Below are 16,938 nucleotides of genomic sequence, written 5' to 3'. Positions count from 1 at the left end.
TCAGGCCACACTGAGCTCTGCAGCAGTCGGCCTGCAGCTGGGACAGAGACCCGCACACAGACACACGGAGACACACGCAGACACACGCAGACACGTGCACAGGGACATGCACACAGACACACACAGGACACACACAGACGTGTGCACAGGGATGTGCACACAGACACATGGAGACACACAGACACGTGCACACAGACACACAGAGACACACATAGACACATGCACAGGGACGTGCACGCAGACACACACAGACGTGTGCACATAGACATGCACACAGACACATGGAGACACGCACAGACACGTGCACAGGGATGTGCACACAGACACATGGAGACACACACAGACACATGCACAGGGATGTGCGCACACAAGGAGATGCACAGACACATGCAAGATGTGTGCAGGGGGGCGCACACACATGTGCATGCACGTTACACACAGAGATGCACAGCAATGTGCACGCACAGGGGCACGTGCAGGCATGCACATGCAGACACACAGGCACGCACACCAACACACACAGACACGTGCACACGGACACGCAGAGAGATGCACGGGCATGTGCGCATGGATATGCAGAGACACACGCAGACACATGCACACACACAGACGTGTGCGCCAGGACTCGCACACCAATGCACGCACATGTGCGCGCACACGCAGACACACGGGTGAGCACACACTGATGCACAAGCACGTGTGCACACAGCAAACAACACGGGGAAAGCAGACCGGCCGGTGGGAAAACGAGCCCACTTCACAGCAGTCCTGCGAGGCGGGCGTTACCCCTCTTCTGAGTAAAAACTGAGGCGGGGGCCGTGCCGATGACTGTGAAGTAGGTGCAGGTGTGAAGCTGGCCCTCACCCAGCCACCGTGTCCCTTACACAGTGAAGGAGCTGGGGGGGTGGGGAGAAGGACCCAGAAAGATCCGCGCTGCAGAGCAGTTGCCGAGCTGCCCCTCCGAGGCTGGGAGAGAACTCCCCCAGTAAGGACCACGCCAGTAAATATGCGCCAACCCGAGAGCAAAGGTGGTCCAGACACCCCCAGGCCAGCACCCCTCCCTCTTCATGTCCTCACCCCGGGCAGCACGGAGCCACCCCCGGCCACACCCGGGCTGCACGCCGCACTGCAGAGCAGCACCAGCTCGAGGTTACTCCAGGAACGGAACGCTCGCTGACAGTGCAGGGGCACCCTGGCACAAACCTGTGGGCTCCAGCTAAGGGAGGGTCCCCACCTCCGAGAAAGGCGAGCTGATGAGAACAGGTCTGGGGGTGGAGACCGTCATCCAGGTGGCCGGCGGGGCCGGCGCCTGGTCAGCTGTCTCATCCCCACTGCAGGTGTTCCCCGCCCCTCACCTGTCCCCCAACTTCCGGGGTCCCTACCGATGACACCGTTCACCACGTGGGGAAGGAACCACATGCAACCTGGCTGTCCAACGGCAGGGGTCCAGACAGACTCACTGGGATATTTAACAACACGGAGAGACGGCGTCTCACAAGGTGAGCCCGGAAACACAGACGAGAACCGTGTGAGGGTCGCACGGGAACAATGCAATCGCCTATGGGCTTGAAAAGCGACAGGAAAGGGACTCCAAAGCCCGTTCCAGTAGCTTGCAGTGTTATCTCACTATTATTACCGTTTTCTTCGACTTTTCAAATCTGCTATGCAATGGCTTTCTTACTAGTAAAACATTTTTAACAGGTAAAACTAATAAAACTACGAACCACAGGAGGAAGGTAATTTGCGTTCCCGGGTATGCAGAGGCACTGCCGCTACGGGCTTCCCGGGGCAGGCCCCTCACAGGCTTCGAGGCAGGCCTGCCTCTGCTGGGGCTGGGATCCCCTGTGCTGTGCGTCTCAGTTTCAAGGGCGTGTGTGCGTGTGTATGTGTGTGCGGGGGTGCGGCACCTGCCAACAGCCACATTACTCCTAACCCTGTTACCCTCTGTCACACGGGGGTATAATTTTGTGGGAGTGAAAAGCCCGACATAAAACAACATTGCAACACAAAAAAGTAATACCATTTTTTAAAATTATGACTATTTATATGCAAGTTAGTGCGCTATAAATTTTGGACTCATATTTTATTAACCTCATTTTAGTCCGATGACTCAGTGAATACGGCCTTCCTGTGTTTTTAATTTAGCAAAAATACTACTCAGTATATTTCACTGCAGCTACTGCCCGAGCCGCAGACTGTGTCCCACTCGCAGCTCAGACGCCCGTCGGGGTGCGGGCTACGCTGCAGCCATTCCTTCCGTCCCCGCTGGGGAGCAAACGGCCACGGGCAAGTGACAAAAACCAAAGCCTAGCACGATCTTAGCAAAAACTCAAAGAAAGAAAAAGAATGGGCGTTATGCCACCCATAACAATATTGCTACAACAATTAATTTCCTTACTTGCAAGTTCTAGCAGACAAATGTGATCAGCATATTTCAACCCCTCCCACACTCGCTAGCCCCCCAAAATCAACTCCATTTCTAAAATTATTCTGGAAAAAACAAGATGCCGAAGTTTGGGATTGGACAGGTTGCCTCCCACCTCCAACACCACTGAAATTTTGGAACCACCTTACATCAGCTGTTTGGCTAGCAGGCGACAGAGAAAGGGCCCGGGGCTGTCTGGCAGGGGCGCTGGCGGGCGGGCACTGAGGAGGCGTTCCCCACCCAGCGACCAGGGAGGGGCGACCAGGGCCCAGGGGCCAAGGGTTCCACTCTCTTTTGCTGTGCAATCTCCTTCAGAGCGCTGATGTGCTGTCCAGACAGTCCAGGAGCACAGGGCGGACACCTGAGGGAGAACGAGCCCCCGAGGCAGGGGAGGGGAAGGAAGTCCAGCGGCCCAGGAGGCCCAGAGCAGGAAGCTAAGAGGTGACGCTCTGAGTAAGCTGGGACCCCAGCGGGCTGTGCCTCCCCGGTCAGGGGAGGGAGATCAGGCACACCCTCACTTCCTCTGGCACCCACCCTGGGGCGAGGCAGCGCCTGCAGGCAGCTGGTGTCTCTCTCTCACCAGCGTTTCCCCCCACTCTCTCCCTCCCTTCTCCATCTCTACAAGTAAATGAAATCTTCAAAAGAATGGTAGGAAAGGCAATAAAATAAATCCAAGGAAAGTAGAAAAAAGGAAATAATAACAGTTTAAAGTAAATTAATGAACTATTGACAAAGCATACTACAAAGTATTTAAAAAGCCAAGAACTGCTTATTTGAAAGGCTAATAAAATGGCCAATCCTCTTGTAAGAATTGAAAAAACAGCGGATGTATAAACCCTCAACAATAAAGAAGTAACAGGGAATGAAAAGGGAACAGTACGCAAGTCCATGGGCTTTTAAAAGGTCACAGGAGGCGTCGTGAACCATCTGTGCCCATAAGTTTGACCCCTAGGGAAGCGGACAGTGCCCTCTGACCCTGTACCTGCACCAAAACTGACTTTTGAAAAAAGACATTTTAAAAGCCAGGTCCTCCCGACCAGGCCCTCTTGGACCTTTCCACACGGACACGCGGACACACAGACAGGTCCCTCTCTGGGGCCCTGAGTGACCCAGACACCTGACCCGCCCCCAGGGCCACCGGGCAGGAGGCCGAGGGGCCACCTTCGCGGCTCTGGGCCCCGGACAGGCACGGGAAGGCTGGGAGCTGCGCCCTGTGGGCCAGCACCTGTGATCACAGCAGTAGTGAACGGGGGGAACCCGCCGCTTCCTGCCCACGGGGAAGGAGGGGAGGGCTCTCCAGGAGACACGGTGCTGCTGTCAGTGCCACGCACGGAGCAACACGCAAAGATGAGTTTCCTGGAAACCAGCAGAAAATACAACGGAGAATCAGACCTTTAAAAGACACGATTTAGGAAAGCATCAAATACTACGGAGCTCGTGGGAGAAGTCCCACACAGTGCGGAGACGCCTCCTCCGGGAAAGCTCGCTGTCTCGCTCAGGGACGCTAAGAACTGACCTTCCCAAACACGCGGAGCTCGGTCCGGAGGGACGTCAGACCGCCCCAGGAGCGGGTGCAGGCTCCATCAGACACCGACCAGGGCTTCCTTCTTTGACCCGACAAACTAAGTCTTGAACTCACAGGAAGACGGAAAGTCAAGGGCGAAGAAATCCCCAGAGAACAAGCAGAGGATGCCCTGGTGGGCCTATCGCAACGCGTGGTCCCGGGGACGGGAAAGAGCAGGAAGCCCAGACAGAGGGACGCCAACACGGGCGAGGACGCTGCGGCTGAGGGACCGGACGAGCTTCTCAGCACCCGAGTGGAGACGACCGCACTCCCACGTGGGGAAGAAGGAACCTGGGCCCTACCACACGCACAGCGCTGACGGCCAGAACCAGGGGAGCCCCTGCACGCCATCAGGGCGGGGAAGGACCTGAACCCAGGCGGTGGGAGGCCGGAGACCCCAGGAAGCAAGCGAGGAGGCGAGCCTCGCGTGAGGAGGCACGCATCTGAAATGCAGAGAAGCGCCTAAAATCAGTAAGAAAAAGACAATTTGACAGAAAAGAATGGGCAAGAGACCGGAACAGGCTTTTTCTTTCTTAAAGAGAGGGAGAGAGTAGAGCCGGCCCCTGGCCCACGTGCAGGCCCTGTGCTCTGGCAGGTACAAGAATGCCCAGGCCCCCCGCCACCCCTCAGCTGAGGGCGGAGGGCCTGACAGAGGGACACGTGGTGAGACGTCACACGAAAGAGCGAAGGACTGGCCACACTCACGTCCCGCAGCCTGGGGCATCCTGCCGCCTGGGGGCCAAGGAAAGAGGCCCCCGAGGAACAGACCCGGGGCACCATTCGTCTTGACCGCGAAGGGGCGAAGCCCAGGGAGGAAAACCACTAGGAAAAGCGAAGAAGTGAGTGTCACCCCGGAAGTCAATGTGGCCCCGCCTCCTGGCGGGAGGGGTGGCGGGAGTCACCGCGACAGGAACAGGCGCATCCAGGGCTTCTAGGGCGTCTGGCCTGTTTCTGGACCCGGGCACACACACACAGGTGTCCCTTTTATAAATACTCACTAAACTGTGAACAGACGTTCTAAGCATTTTTAGTCCATAAATTTTTAAGAAAATTAAATCAAATTAAGACTAGAAAGAACCTTCTTAAATAAAATATCAAAAAGAAGAGAGTGATTAGACAATCCCTCCCTGGGCTCTGAGGGTTTGTGTGTGATTAACTGAAAGCCCGAAGGCAGCGGTCAAACCGGGCTCTGAGGCGGCAGCACGTCTGCCATCTGCGGCACCAGCCACGACAGGCTTTAGGCTCAAACCCTCCAACGCCTTCAACGATTACTTCCGTTCCAGCACACGCCCTGCCTGGCTCCGCAAACCCGAACGGAACCCGGTGTCTCCATCAGAACGGAGGCGCCGACCCCGACCCTGTAACTGGCTGTCTGGGGGTCACGCCAGCCCGTCCTCCGACCCATCTGCGCTGCTCCCCGACACACGGACGTCACCTTCAGTGCACGCGCCACGTCTCAAGGGCAGGGAAACCCCGTGCAGGAAGCACGCGGCTCAGGGAAGGAACAGCACAGCCACTCCAACCTGGCTGAGGCGCGGCACCACCACCTGCAACACCCCCGTCCTTCCGCCTGGCGTGCGGCACCTCCTCTCCGGGACTCGCAGGATGCCCGGTGCCGGGTGAGCCCCACCACACGCAGCCGGAAGCCTCAGCCAAGTGACGTCAAACACCACGCACTGCCGGGACGCGATCCGAGAGAAAGGAAGCAGCTGGGGGGGCTGCAGGGGCTCCGAGCTTTCTGTGAGGAGACAGGGGGCCCAGGCAGAGCATGACAGGGTCACTGAGCCCAGGAGACAGAGCTCAGTCCTGGACGCTGTGGCAGCTCGAAGTGCTAGGCCATGGCACCAGAGAGAGAGCCACCCAGAGGGGGAGCTCAGCACCATCCTTGGGTCCACCAGGCCACGTCGTAATTCCATCACCCAAGATTAAAGATGAGAGAATCTTAGAAGCAGCAACAGAAAAGGAGACAGTTACCTACAAAGGAGTTCCCATCAGACTATCAGCTGATTTCTCAAAAAGAGACCTTGCAGGAAGAAGGGGCTGGAAAGAAGCATTTGAAGTCATGAAAGGCAAGGACCTACATCCAAGATGACTCTATCCAGCAAAGCTTTCATTTAGAATGGAAGGGCAGATAAAGTGCTTCTCAGATAAGGTCAAGTTAAAGGAGTTCATCATCACCAAGCCCTTATTATATGAAATGTTAAAGGGATTTATCGAAGAAAAAGAAGATAAAAAATATGAACAGTAAAATGACAACAAACTCACAACTATCAACAACTGAGCCTAAAAACAAAAACAAAACGAACTAATCAAACAACTAGAACAAGAACAGAACCACAGAAATGGAGATCACAGGGAGGGTTGTCAACAGGGGAGTGGGTGGGGGGAGATTAGGGAGAAAGGTACAAGAAAAAGAAGCACAAATGGTGGGTAGAAAATAGACAGGGGGAGGGTACAATAGTATAGGAAATGGAGACGCCAAAGAACTTGTATGTACGACCCACGGACTTGAACTAAGGGGGGAAATGTGGGTGAGAAGCGGGAGCAGGGCAGTAGGGAATAAAAGGGAGGAAAAAAATGGGACAACTGTACCAGCATAATCAGTAAAATACACCTAAAACAAAAAAGAAATCTCCCTGGGCCCCGCGCCCTCGGCGGGGTGCGGGGTGCAGCAGCCCGAGGCTCCAGGAGGCCAGGTGAACAACAGCTAACACAGGGTCAGGCTGGGAGCCACCACGTCCCCACGAGTCAGAAAGAGACCTCACTGAACACCCAGACTTGGGCCGCAGAAGCCCCGGAGAGGCCGCCCCTGAGGCACAGGGCTCGACCAGACCCAGGGCAAAGGCTTCTCCAGACCAGGGGCCGTCAGATCTTGTCTGTAAGGGGCCGGAGAGCAAGTGCTCCAGGCTTCCTGGGGCACACAGTCTGTCTCGCCTACTCAGCTCTGCCGCTGCAGCACGAGAGCCACACAGAAAACGCGTAAACGGTGAGGCTGACGTGGCCCCAGGAGGCTTTACAGAACCAACAGCAGCCGGATTTGGCCTGCCGGCCAGTCTGCCACCTCCGACCTGGACCTGCTTTGGCAAAACTAGAGAACAAGCTTTCAAAGGACGAAGCTGGGATACTAGTCAATTACCTCCTGCCAGGACAAAACTCAGCGTCATTTAAATGACGACAACCAGAGGCTCAACAACGCCGCAGCTCCGGCCCAGCACCTGTGAGCAGAACGGGATCCGTGAGCGGAAGGAAATCAGTCACCAGAGACAGACCCAGCAATAACAGGGACGGTGGAAGTAACAGACAGGGGCTTTGAAGTGGCATTATGGATTTGTTCAAGGATTGAGGGGAAACCTGAGCACAGAGAGAAATATAAACTACAAGAAGACCCCTTCTAGAGAAGAAGAGTAAAATATCTGAAATTGAATGCAAACTACGCTGGGCGGGCTCAACAGCACTTCACTCCCTGCAGAAAAGCAGAGGCATGAAGCCGCTGTGGGGCAGCCGCACACTGAGACGGACACACCACAGGAGGGGACTCGGTGGCCAGCGTCTAGAAGAGGTGCCAGTGGAGTTCTGCACGACTGAGGGGGGCTAGGGGGTAAAAAAACAGCAGCACATTCCCCAGAATTTTGGTGAAAACTAACCGTACAGAGGCAGGAACTGGAACAGACCGCAGACTCCTCACAAAGAACACTCTCACCGAGGCACGCACTACCGGCCCAGTGACAAAGAGAAAAGCCCCAGAGCAGGAGGAGGGGCAGCACACCGGGGGAGGCAGGGACCACCCAGCAGTCCAGCAGAAGGGCTCTGCGGCAGGCGCCCGCTGGGGCTTCTCCGGGTGGCTACGGGCAAGGCCCGCGGTGCGCCACACAGATGGGGCAATGGGGGACAAAGCCCTTCGCCTTCCCAGCGTCTTTCCTGGAAAGAAGGGGACAGAGACGACCTCCCCTTCCCAGTCCAACCCGGCAGACCCTGGCACTGTCTCCACGCGGACACTCGCTCTGAAAGAAGGGAACCTGACGTCTAAGAAGACCTGAGCTCCACTCGAAGTCCCCAATCCTTGCCCTGATGGCTTGCAAGATCACGTCCTTTGCGGTGGGCTCACAGAAAGACTGACGGAAAGTGCGTCCTGCAGCCTGGTTTTGATCGGTCTGCAATGTCTACCAGGGCTTCGCTGACACACTCAGGAGGGGCTGGGGTCATTGCGGGGGTCGGAGAGAATGGAAGGTGCCCAGTCTGGCCTGCCTCTCAGGGTGGTGGCCACCTGCTCAGCACTGCCCCTCACCATGGGCGAAAGTCACAAACACATCTGGCTTTCTGGACTGGGGCGATTCCTGCTCTTTTCATTCCAAGGAGTGGGCCATTTGCAACATCTAAGCTGCCACACACGTGCGGGCAAGCCCTGGCTGGTGTGGCTCAGTGGATTGAGTGCTGGTCTATGAACCAAAGGGTCCCTGGTTTGATTCCCAGTCAGGGCACACGCCTGGGTTGCAGGCCAGGCCCCCAGTAGGGGGCGTGTGAGAGGCAACCACACATTGATGTTTCTTTCCCTCTCTTTCTCCCTTCCTTCCCCTCTCTCTGAAAATAAATAATTTTTTTTTTTAAGGAGAGCACACAAGCTTGACAGCAGCTGTGCACGGAGAAGGTGCCCGTGGAACACACAGGTGTGCTGACCCCCTCAGAAAGAGCAGAGCTGGCACGTTGAGCACTGGGCTGAGGCCAGCCATCCCCGGGCTCCCCAAATATTATCACTCGTAGCCCTGGCAACCACACCACGCGGCGGGGGGCAGTGGGGGAGGCTCAGACCCAGGGAGCGGATGAAAACTCTAATATTTAGGCCAAGAGCAGACAGCTAGAAAAGAAGCCAGCTGGGTCACAATCCGTCTGACACCAAAGTCCATCCTCTGATTCTCAAAAGAAGCTCGTTGAGGTCTTCTGAGTCTCCGAAAGGAGGGACTTAAAACCAAAGAGAAATTTTCCCGAGGCTGAGGCCACAGGGAGGACAGGGGAGAACAGGGGAGAAGTAAGATGGAGGCGGAGCTTGTGGGTCCTCTCTAAGCAGCCTCAGGCTACTCACCAAGAGATGCCCTTGAGGGGTGTCCTGGGGATTAAATAGAGCACCCCTGGGAAAAAGAGAGAGCCAAGCCGGGCTCTGCCCGCCCTGCCTCGGTGGCCCCCCCTCCCCGCTGCCTTTCTCTGCCAGCCGGGACCCTTGCAGAGCCTTTGTTTGCAGTCGTTTCTCTCCTCCCCAATCCGCCCACTCTCCTGCCTCCTGCTCTGAGTGGCCCACCTTCCCCAATAAACCTGCCCACGCCCTGAGAGCAGCTCAGGAACCAACAGCACTCAGCCTGGCGCCTGGGGCATGGGCGCTCAGTGAGCACTGGCTGAGGTACCGAGCCCCATAGACCCTACCCTGCCCGCACCGGCCACTCGGCCTCACTCCCACCTGGCCTGACCAGGGCTCTGCTGGCCGCACCCACCCCACCTACCGGGCACAGCCCCACCCCCAAGTGCAGACACTGCAGTGCTGAGCTGGGCTCTCCTTAACAGAGGACACGGGCACGTTTTCCTCCCCGAGACAGAAGTTCCTCGAGGGCCCGTGTCTTGTGCCCCCTCGCCTGCACGCTCCAGCCCAGCGCCTGCTGCGTCAATGGGACCACACGCTGCCCAGAGCCCCTGCGTCCAGGGAGCACCTGGGAGTGTGGAGTCTTGTCCTCAGCACAGAGGGAGGGGTAGGGCTGTGGAAACGTCCCACCTGGCTGTCCTGGGCAGGGCTCGGGCACAGGATTGACACAGCAGGCCAGATACCCGCTGGGCGGGCAGCTTTCAGACGCCCCATCAGACTCTCAAGACGAAAGCTCTGCCAGCCCCGGCTCTACCACAGCAGGCACGGCGGGGCCCAAGGCAACGAACCGGAGGCACGCACACGGCCCTGTCCGCACTGCAGCTCCAGGATCCCCAAGGAGAGAACGAGCAGGCCGATCTCGCCCATCGCGGGGCTCTTCCTTCCACAGCCGCGGTTCACGGCAGGACACCACGCACTTCTCACAGCTGGCCCAAAGAGTCCACAGCCAGCGCTCAGTGGGTTTCCTGGAAGCGATGACTCACTACGCTCGTTTTCGAGGAAACACCTGCGGAGCGCCAGGCTCAAGGGACCAGAGCTGGCCTGGTCGCCTCTTCTGGTCCAGTTTTGACCCACCACTCACGGCAGGGGGTCATCACGCAAAGCGGTGGTCCCCAGGACCAAACAGGCATGTACCGAGAGTTTAATGACACTGGGGACCCCTCCTGCTCCGTCAGGGCGATCTCCAGCGAAGCTGGAAAGTCTCCCCGGCCAGCGCAGGGCGGCGCCCACGGCAGCTCTTGTGTCAGCGGGGTGCTGCCCGGAGCCAGGTGGCCGTGCAGCGGAAGGCCAGCGACATCGCTGTGACTGGGAGCGGCGCTGACCTCGTGGACCCCCAGGGCCACCGTGGGTACAGCAGCGCGTCTCTGCTGGCTGCACGCCCACCGCCGCTCAGCGACCTTCGCGGCGCGTGTCATCACACATCCCCTGGCCTCGCAGCGTGGGTCCGTCAGCCTCCTCTCACTGCTGGCCGTGGGACTTCCGCTACTTCAGGCAAGCCGTTTAACCGAAGCCCCAGTTTCCTCGTCGGGCACACGGAGATACGACCATGAACTACCTTACGGTGTGCTGAGCGTGTAAGAGACACAACCTACACGGGAGCCCTTTGGACCCTGTTCATCCTTCCAGCAGCGCATTGCCACTGAGTCCCCACGACGGGCCAAGCTCTGGCCTATGCGTCGTACCAGCAAGGACAAGGTCCTGGCTTTATGATAAGAAGTTCAGTTCTGGGGGCGGGAACACAAAGAAAAATATCAGAGACGTAAAGGGTGATCACGAGTGACTGGGAGCTACTTCCGACGGGGTGACCGGGGAAGGCACCTGAGAAAGCGACCTGGCAGCTGAGCGCAAGGAACAAGCAGGAGCCAGGTGTGCGAGGCTCAGAGGGCAGAAAGCAGCAGAGAGGCAGGTGGGGCCAGACCACTATGCTTTCCGACCAGGACCAGGGCGAGGATTCTGGATGCTACTCTAAACCCTGGGGAAGCTGGGGAGGGGCAGGGAGGCAGTGCAGGAAGGAAGTCATGAGTCTGATTCACACTTTTCAAGAGCCCTCTGGCCACTTCTGCATCATTCTCCAGCTCCACCCCCTCCTCCCAGGCAGCTGAAGTGAGTCTGCCAATGGCTTCCTGCCGGAGCAACAGTCCCCAAGCTTCCCCATCCCAGCCCACAGATGCCCAGGCTGAAGATCCGCCTGAGACCAGCTGTCCCCGCGTGCCCTCTTTCCGATGGGAAAACGAACTGTGGTAACAATAAAGTAGCACAGCAAACCACAAATGGGGTTTCATACACGTCTGCCTTAGCCACAGGTCTATGCATTGTTCATTTTGAACTGTAATTCACGCACATCTAGTTATTTGAAAATTACAAGCTACAGAGGCTAGTGATGCATATACACAAATTAACCAAACAAAGTTGATAACAACAGTATTAACTGACAGCAACTCAGTAACTAGGACGCAGTAACAGTGGCACTTGAAAACCGGGACTGACTGCAAACAAAGACTGTGTGGACGCCGATGGAGAGCAGGCGCGTCGAGGCTCTGTAAGAATGCCGAATGCCCAGTGGCAGGAAACTTTTTGGAGTTCTCGGTCAATTGCAGCAAGGATGTCAATTTTAGGAATCCTTAGCAAGGCCACTAAACAGGACACCAGTAAATGATGGGGGACTCAAATACTGGAAAAATTTTAGTTTAGGTAATAGCTAATAAGCTTAGTAATCAATGCATGTAAAAAGCTATCCCAGGAGCTGAAGGGATGACCCGCCCTGACTCCAGGAGACCATAAGCAGTTCCACCTTTGTGCCCCGGGAGGGCTGCAGCAACCAAGATGGAATCTGAGCCTTGTGCTCCAGGCTGAGACGCCCAGGACACAGACAAAGACCAGGGCCCGGGGCACAGATGAAAGAAAGCTGCAGCTTTTATCTGATCAACTTTCCCCCTGAATTCCAATCCCCTTATCTATACTTTTCTTCTTACAAAAAGGGTCAGTTTAAAAGGGAGTTTAGGACAGTCTGTTAGGGTACAAACCCACCGTCTTCTCAGATGGCTGGCCACCTGAGTACAGCGCCCATGAAGTCCCTTATTGGGTCTGGCAGGTGGCAGGCAGCCCGAGCGCCGGCTCTCCCGGTAGTGAGTAACCACCAACATATACACAAGAATAGAGTGTGTGGAGCTGCGGGGACGCAGGAAGACCCAGAGACTGGCTCTGCCTTTGGGGCACTTGAAGGCCCATAGGAACTGGTGGGCAACTTTCACCTGCTCTCACCTCGCAGCACATAAGCTAGTGGCTAAAACTCCACGGCACACCAATAAATATATTTTCTGCCGATCTGACAAAAAAAAAATAGGTATAATTTTGAATCACTCACACCAGATGGCTACTGTTGTGCTGGCTGTTGTCATTTTCTCATTTGACGATCTAAGGGAGAAGAGGTCAGGGGCCCTGACTAAACAGTCGGGTATTTATTGCGTGTTTTAAACATTCTCACAGCACACCAGTTGGCAGTCGCTGCCGTAGGTCCTAGCACAGGGCAGCTAGGCCCCCACTTGCTGCTTCCCCTCGAGGCTGCGCCATCTGGCTGCTGGCGGCCCCCTGGAGCACAGGCACCAGCCCGCCTGCCGCCTGCGCAAGGCCCCACTGGCCAGAACCAGCTCCGTGTTTTGTAACATCTGAACCAGTGCCAATATCTTAAAGTCAGACGACTTTGCATTAAAACAGTAATTTTTTAGGAAGGTGTTCTGGCTTCTCAAAGAAAAAGAAAAGAGAGGAAGGAAAGGAGATCAGGCCCAGCCGCCCTGGGACCCACTGCGTCTCTTCAGGGGCCTACCGCTCACCCTCAGGCACTCAGACGGGTGTCAGAGGTCAGCAGCCACTGACCACTGAGCCTCTATCATCGTCCTCGTATCTGGCCTGTTTCATTCATTTACGCTATCTTCTACATCGTGGGGGCCAAATGCATTTTCACGGGGGGGTGGGGGGGAACATCAGCATCATGGTTGCCCCATAAGGCCAAAATAATTTCAGGGCTGTATAAATGTAACTACTCCTTTACTGTTAAGGAGTTGAAATTACATTCAGCCCTTTGAAGGCAAACGCAAGGCTGATGTGGCCCCCGGTGAAAATGAGTTTGACACCCCCGTTACACATGCAATCTTATCAGCATTTGCATGTGCAACCTTTGGCCTACTGGGTGTGCTGAAAATACCCCTCAGGATCTAACCCGGGGAATGACACCGCAAGGGCTGCTCAGGTGCCAGGCGTTCCCAAACCGTCAGTGCTGGTTTCCTCTTCCATGAACAACTGCAAAGTCAAGCGCAGCGAAGTTCTCCCCCAGCTCCTTTCTAGCAGCTGTCTCGGGAATCACCTCGACTCACGGGACTTTCCTTTCTCCTGATAACCTCTGAAGGACTTATCATGGGTTATGTTGATCATTCACAAATTAATGTTTTAATGAAAAGGTAAAAAACTATCTGTCTTCATTAATCACTCGTGAAGAGTTTGCGCATGTGCTTAGGGGAGCAGAGGAAACCACCTATCAAAAGAGGAAAAAAAAACGCCCTCTGAGTAGGATGGAAAAAAAATGATTAGGCAGTAACTTTTAAAATAAGTGCCTTTTCACATGCGCAGAGCAACCACAAAAGCCGGGAACCACACAACCAGCACGAAAGATGTCCTTAAGACACGCTTCGTACAGTCCCTCGCAAAGACCACCCCTTTTACTCCTTTAACTACTTTTGGATGAAAGAAACCTAAGCTTTTGAAAGTCAGCCGAAACCGCAGCACTGGTGCCTAGTGACTGACTGATTGGAGCTGCCATAAGGACAATCCTACATGTGCTTAATTAACATCATGTACCAAATACAGTGATCTGACATAAACACACATGTTCTTAAGTCGAGAGCAATCACACTGAACTGTAACACCAACTGCCCCTTTTATGCCACTAAAATGTCCATATAAATAAAGACTGTCTTGAAGGAGGAAATAAATCACAAAAAGACAACTGATAAGTGTGCACCATGAGACAGTCCCACCCATTTGCTTTGGAGACCAGGAAACAGATGGTGGCTGATTAAGGACGGAGTGAGCAAAACTGGCTGTTTTCTTCCCTGCTGCCTGCTTGTGAGTCGCTGTCCACACTCCAGCACTAGGGGAAGCGTCCTGAAACCTGGACCCTAGTTCCAACCCATCACACTTACTCTAACTCCGCTACTGGAGAAATGCTGCCTCCAAGTTACAGCACAGGACCCCACATAAAAGGACGGAAGTCTGGTTCCAAGATACTGTTCAGAAGGCTGTGATGAAGTTCATTGTAACTTTAAAATAACTTTGTGTTAACTTGTTACTAGCTGAACAATCGCCAGTAACCTTGTTTCCTAGCATACCATATTACACTTCTGCACTTCACCTCGGCTGGGACAAAAGTTGAACCACAACAGACTAACCATGTGGGTACAAGTATTACATCACAAGTTGTTTTTCCACTAAGTGTCCACAGCACTAAGTAAACCAGAGTGTGTAAATACTTCCAGTGCTGTAATTGCGAAACTGCTTAACTTTTATTGCCTTAAACAAACTTAGTTTGAATTAACACTACCAGCACATAACTACAAACCAAAACAGCCCTCACGCTGTCAACCAAAAGCTGGAGTCTGAAATGATTTGTGCTTTTTAGTTAACTTGTAACATGTGGCTGGGGGGAAAAAAAATCGCCACTTTCCCAAGAACAAGCTTTTGCCCCTGAACTTTTTAGCCGCTGAAAAAACTGCCAAGGTCCGAGGGGCGCAGTCGGAGTCCACTTACCCGATCCTTCATCCTCCAGCTCTGAGCTAAGGATTTGGAGCCTTCGATTTTCTCACAGTGCCTCTTTTTCATAAAAGCCAAAGGCAGGTTCCAGTCGGTAAGGTCGGCCTCGTCTTCCTCCCCGAGCCCCAGGAGAGGCGACTGCAGCATCTCGGACTCCATCAGGGGGGGTGGGGGAGGGGGAGTCCTTGGCAGCAAGCGCTCGAGAACCTCCAGCCTTAAAGGCTAGCGTGTGCCAGAACTGGGGAAGTAACAGAAAAGTGGGGGAGCAGAAAAACAAACAGGTAGCGTGCGCGGAGCCCCTCACTCAGGCAAAAAGTCTGCTGAGATCCTTCTAACTCCGAGCGGGACGTCGGAGTTGGGGGGAGCCGGTGGGAAACGGGGCAGTCCCGGGAGCGCCGCACGGACGCACACGCCCCCGGGCTCCGGGCCGCTGGCTGTTCCAGAGGCCGCCCGCGCCCGAAGGGGCTGCAGGCCGAGCTGTCAAAGGCGTGCGACACTTGAGGCCTCACGATGACCCTGCTCTCGGCCTCCCGAGCACAGGCCGGCAGGCGGCCCGCTCAAGCGGTCGGTTCGCGCCTGAGCGGAGGTCTCCGGCCAAAGGGAAGAGGTCCAGAGCGCCTCGGGCCTCCCCCGGCCACGCTCAGCCCTGCGGGTCCCGCACTCGCCGCAGCTGCTGCAACCAGAGCCAGGACCGGCCCATCGTGCTCGCCCGCACCGGCTGCTCAGCCCCGGTCCGTGCGACCGGGCCGGTCCTGGCCCTCGGCCCCGTGGCCCTCTCCTGCCTGAGAACAAGTCCTGAGAAACGGGCGACACGGAGCCGCGCAGAAGGCGGGTAACGTGGGCTTATGGGGATTGCGGAGTTTTGTCCTCTGGTTTGGAGCTACAGTGAAACTCCTCTCATCAGCACATCAAGGAGGACGCCATATTTGCGAGACCCAGCATGCACCGCGACCTACGGCGTGGCGAACAGGCCAAACGACCTCGGAGCGTTCTGGCCGCGCTTCTCCGAGGCGCCGAGCGCCGTCCAGGCCCCTTCCCGTTACCATGGTTACCACAGTTCTGCTTTCCAGAGTTTATCGCCTTTCTGTCGCTGCATGGTATCAAAGTCTATCCTACAAATGAAACTACGTAAATTAACTTTGAAAGAATCTTTTTATTAGTACACACGGACCTCCGTGCCTCTGAAATTAAAGGGATCGGCCCCTGTGTTGTTTCTCCCAGATGGTGGACGGGCTGCCGCGAAAGCTCCCGGAAGAGCCAGTGATAATATTACCGAAGAAGACAGCGGTCTTTGTCGGGTTTTGTCCGTGTGCCTGTTTGTGCGCGTACAGTGTCTTTCACGGTACCAGTTAGACTTTTTTAAAAATTTGTTCGGGGTAAAACAAGCCCAACGGAGACTGCGTCTGTTCAGCCGCCGCCCTCCCGGAGCGGTCGGTGGGTATTCGCGCTCGCACACTGCGCCGAGCGCCCGGCGGCAGCGTCCCAGCGCGCAGCCACGCCCCCTGCGCCCCTCGCCCGTCCGCGGGGACTGCGACGCCACGCGCGCTGTCGGCGCGGGCGGAGCTGCGCGCCCGGAGGGAAGCGCGAGCCCGCGGCCTGCCAGGCCTGCGCCGGGGCCGCGCGGGAGCTCGCAGACGCACGTGCGCGCGCCCGCCTCCGCGCCTTCGCCCGGGTGTCAGGCCCGCGCCGACGGAGCGTCGCGTCTCTGCTGGGTCACATTCCATCTCCGGCCGGCCATGGTCCGGGCCCCTTAACCAGCGCCGTCTTAGTTTGCTCAGTTATAAAACTGGGGTCGTCATACCTGCCCCGAAGGACGAATTGGAGCTGCGGAGGTGCCCCGCGTATGGCGGGTGCCCCATACACTGCTAGCAATGGACAGCCAGGGTGCAGTCTGGCAACCCTGGGTGTGTCACGAACCTAAAGCCTCAGGTGGGCTCTGCTCGACTCCCCGTTTCCCAGTGTGGTTTCCCGGGGCTCTGACACCATGTGGTGGCCCCCATCAAAACCTCGACGGTGTCTGTC

General features: G+C 56.1%; 1 protein-coding gene across 1 annotated transcript in view; it reads right to left on the bottom strand.

Annotated features, from left to right (window-relative positions):
- RPTOR (regulatory associated protein of MTOR complex 1) overlaps window positions 1-15,850 on the bottom strand; it is a 141,866-nt gene extending 126,016 nt beyond the window's left edge. Inside the window, exon 1 of the mRNA XM_053910450.1 lies at window positions 14,914-15,850. Within this exon, the coding sequence (XP_053766425.1) occupies window positions 14,914-15,075 (162 nt within the window). The 5' untranslated portion in view covers window positions 15,076-15,850. The remainder of the gene's footprint in view (window positions 1-14,913) is intronic.
- Between the last annotated feature and the right edge of the window lie 1,088 nt (window positions 15,851-16,938).

This window comes from Desmodus rotundus, chromosome 9 (genome assembly GCF_022682495.2).
Source record: "Desmodus rotundus isolate HL8 chromosome 9, HLdesRot8A.1, whole genome shotgun sequence".
NCBI lineage: Eukaryota > Metazoa > Chordata > Mammalia > Chiroptera > Phyllostomidae > Desmodus > Desmodus rotundus.
The sequence above is the reverse complement of the archived record's forward strand: the minus strand, read 5'-3'. Positions and strand labels throughout refer to the sequence as shown.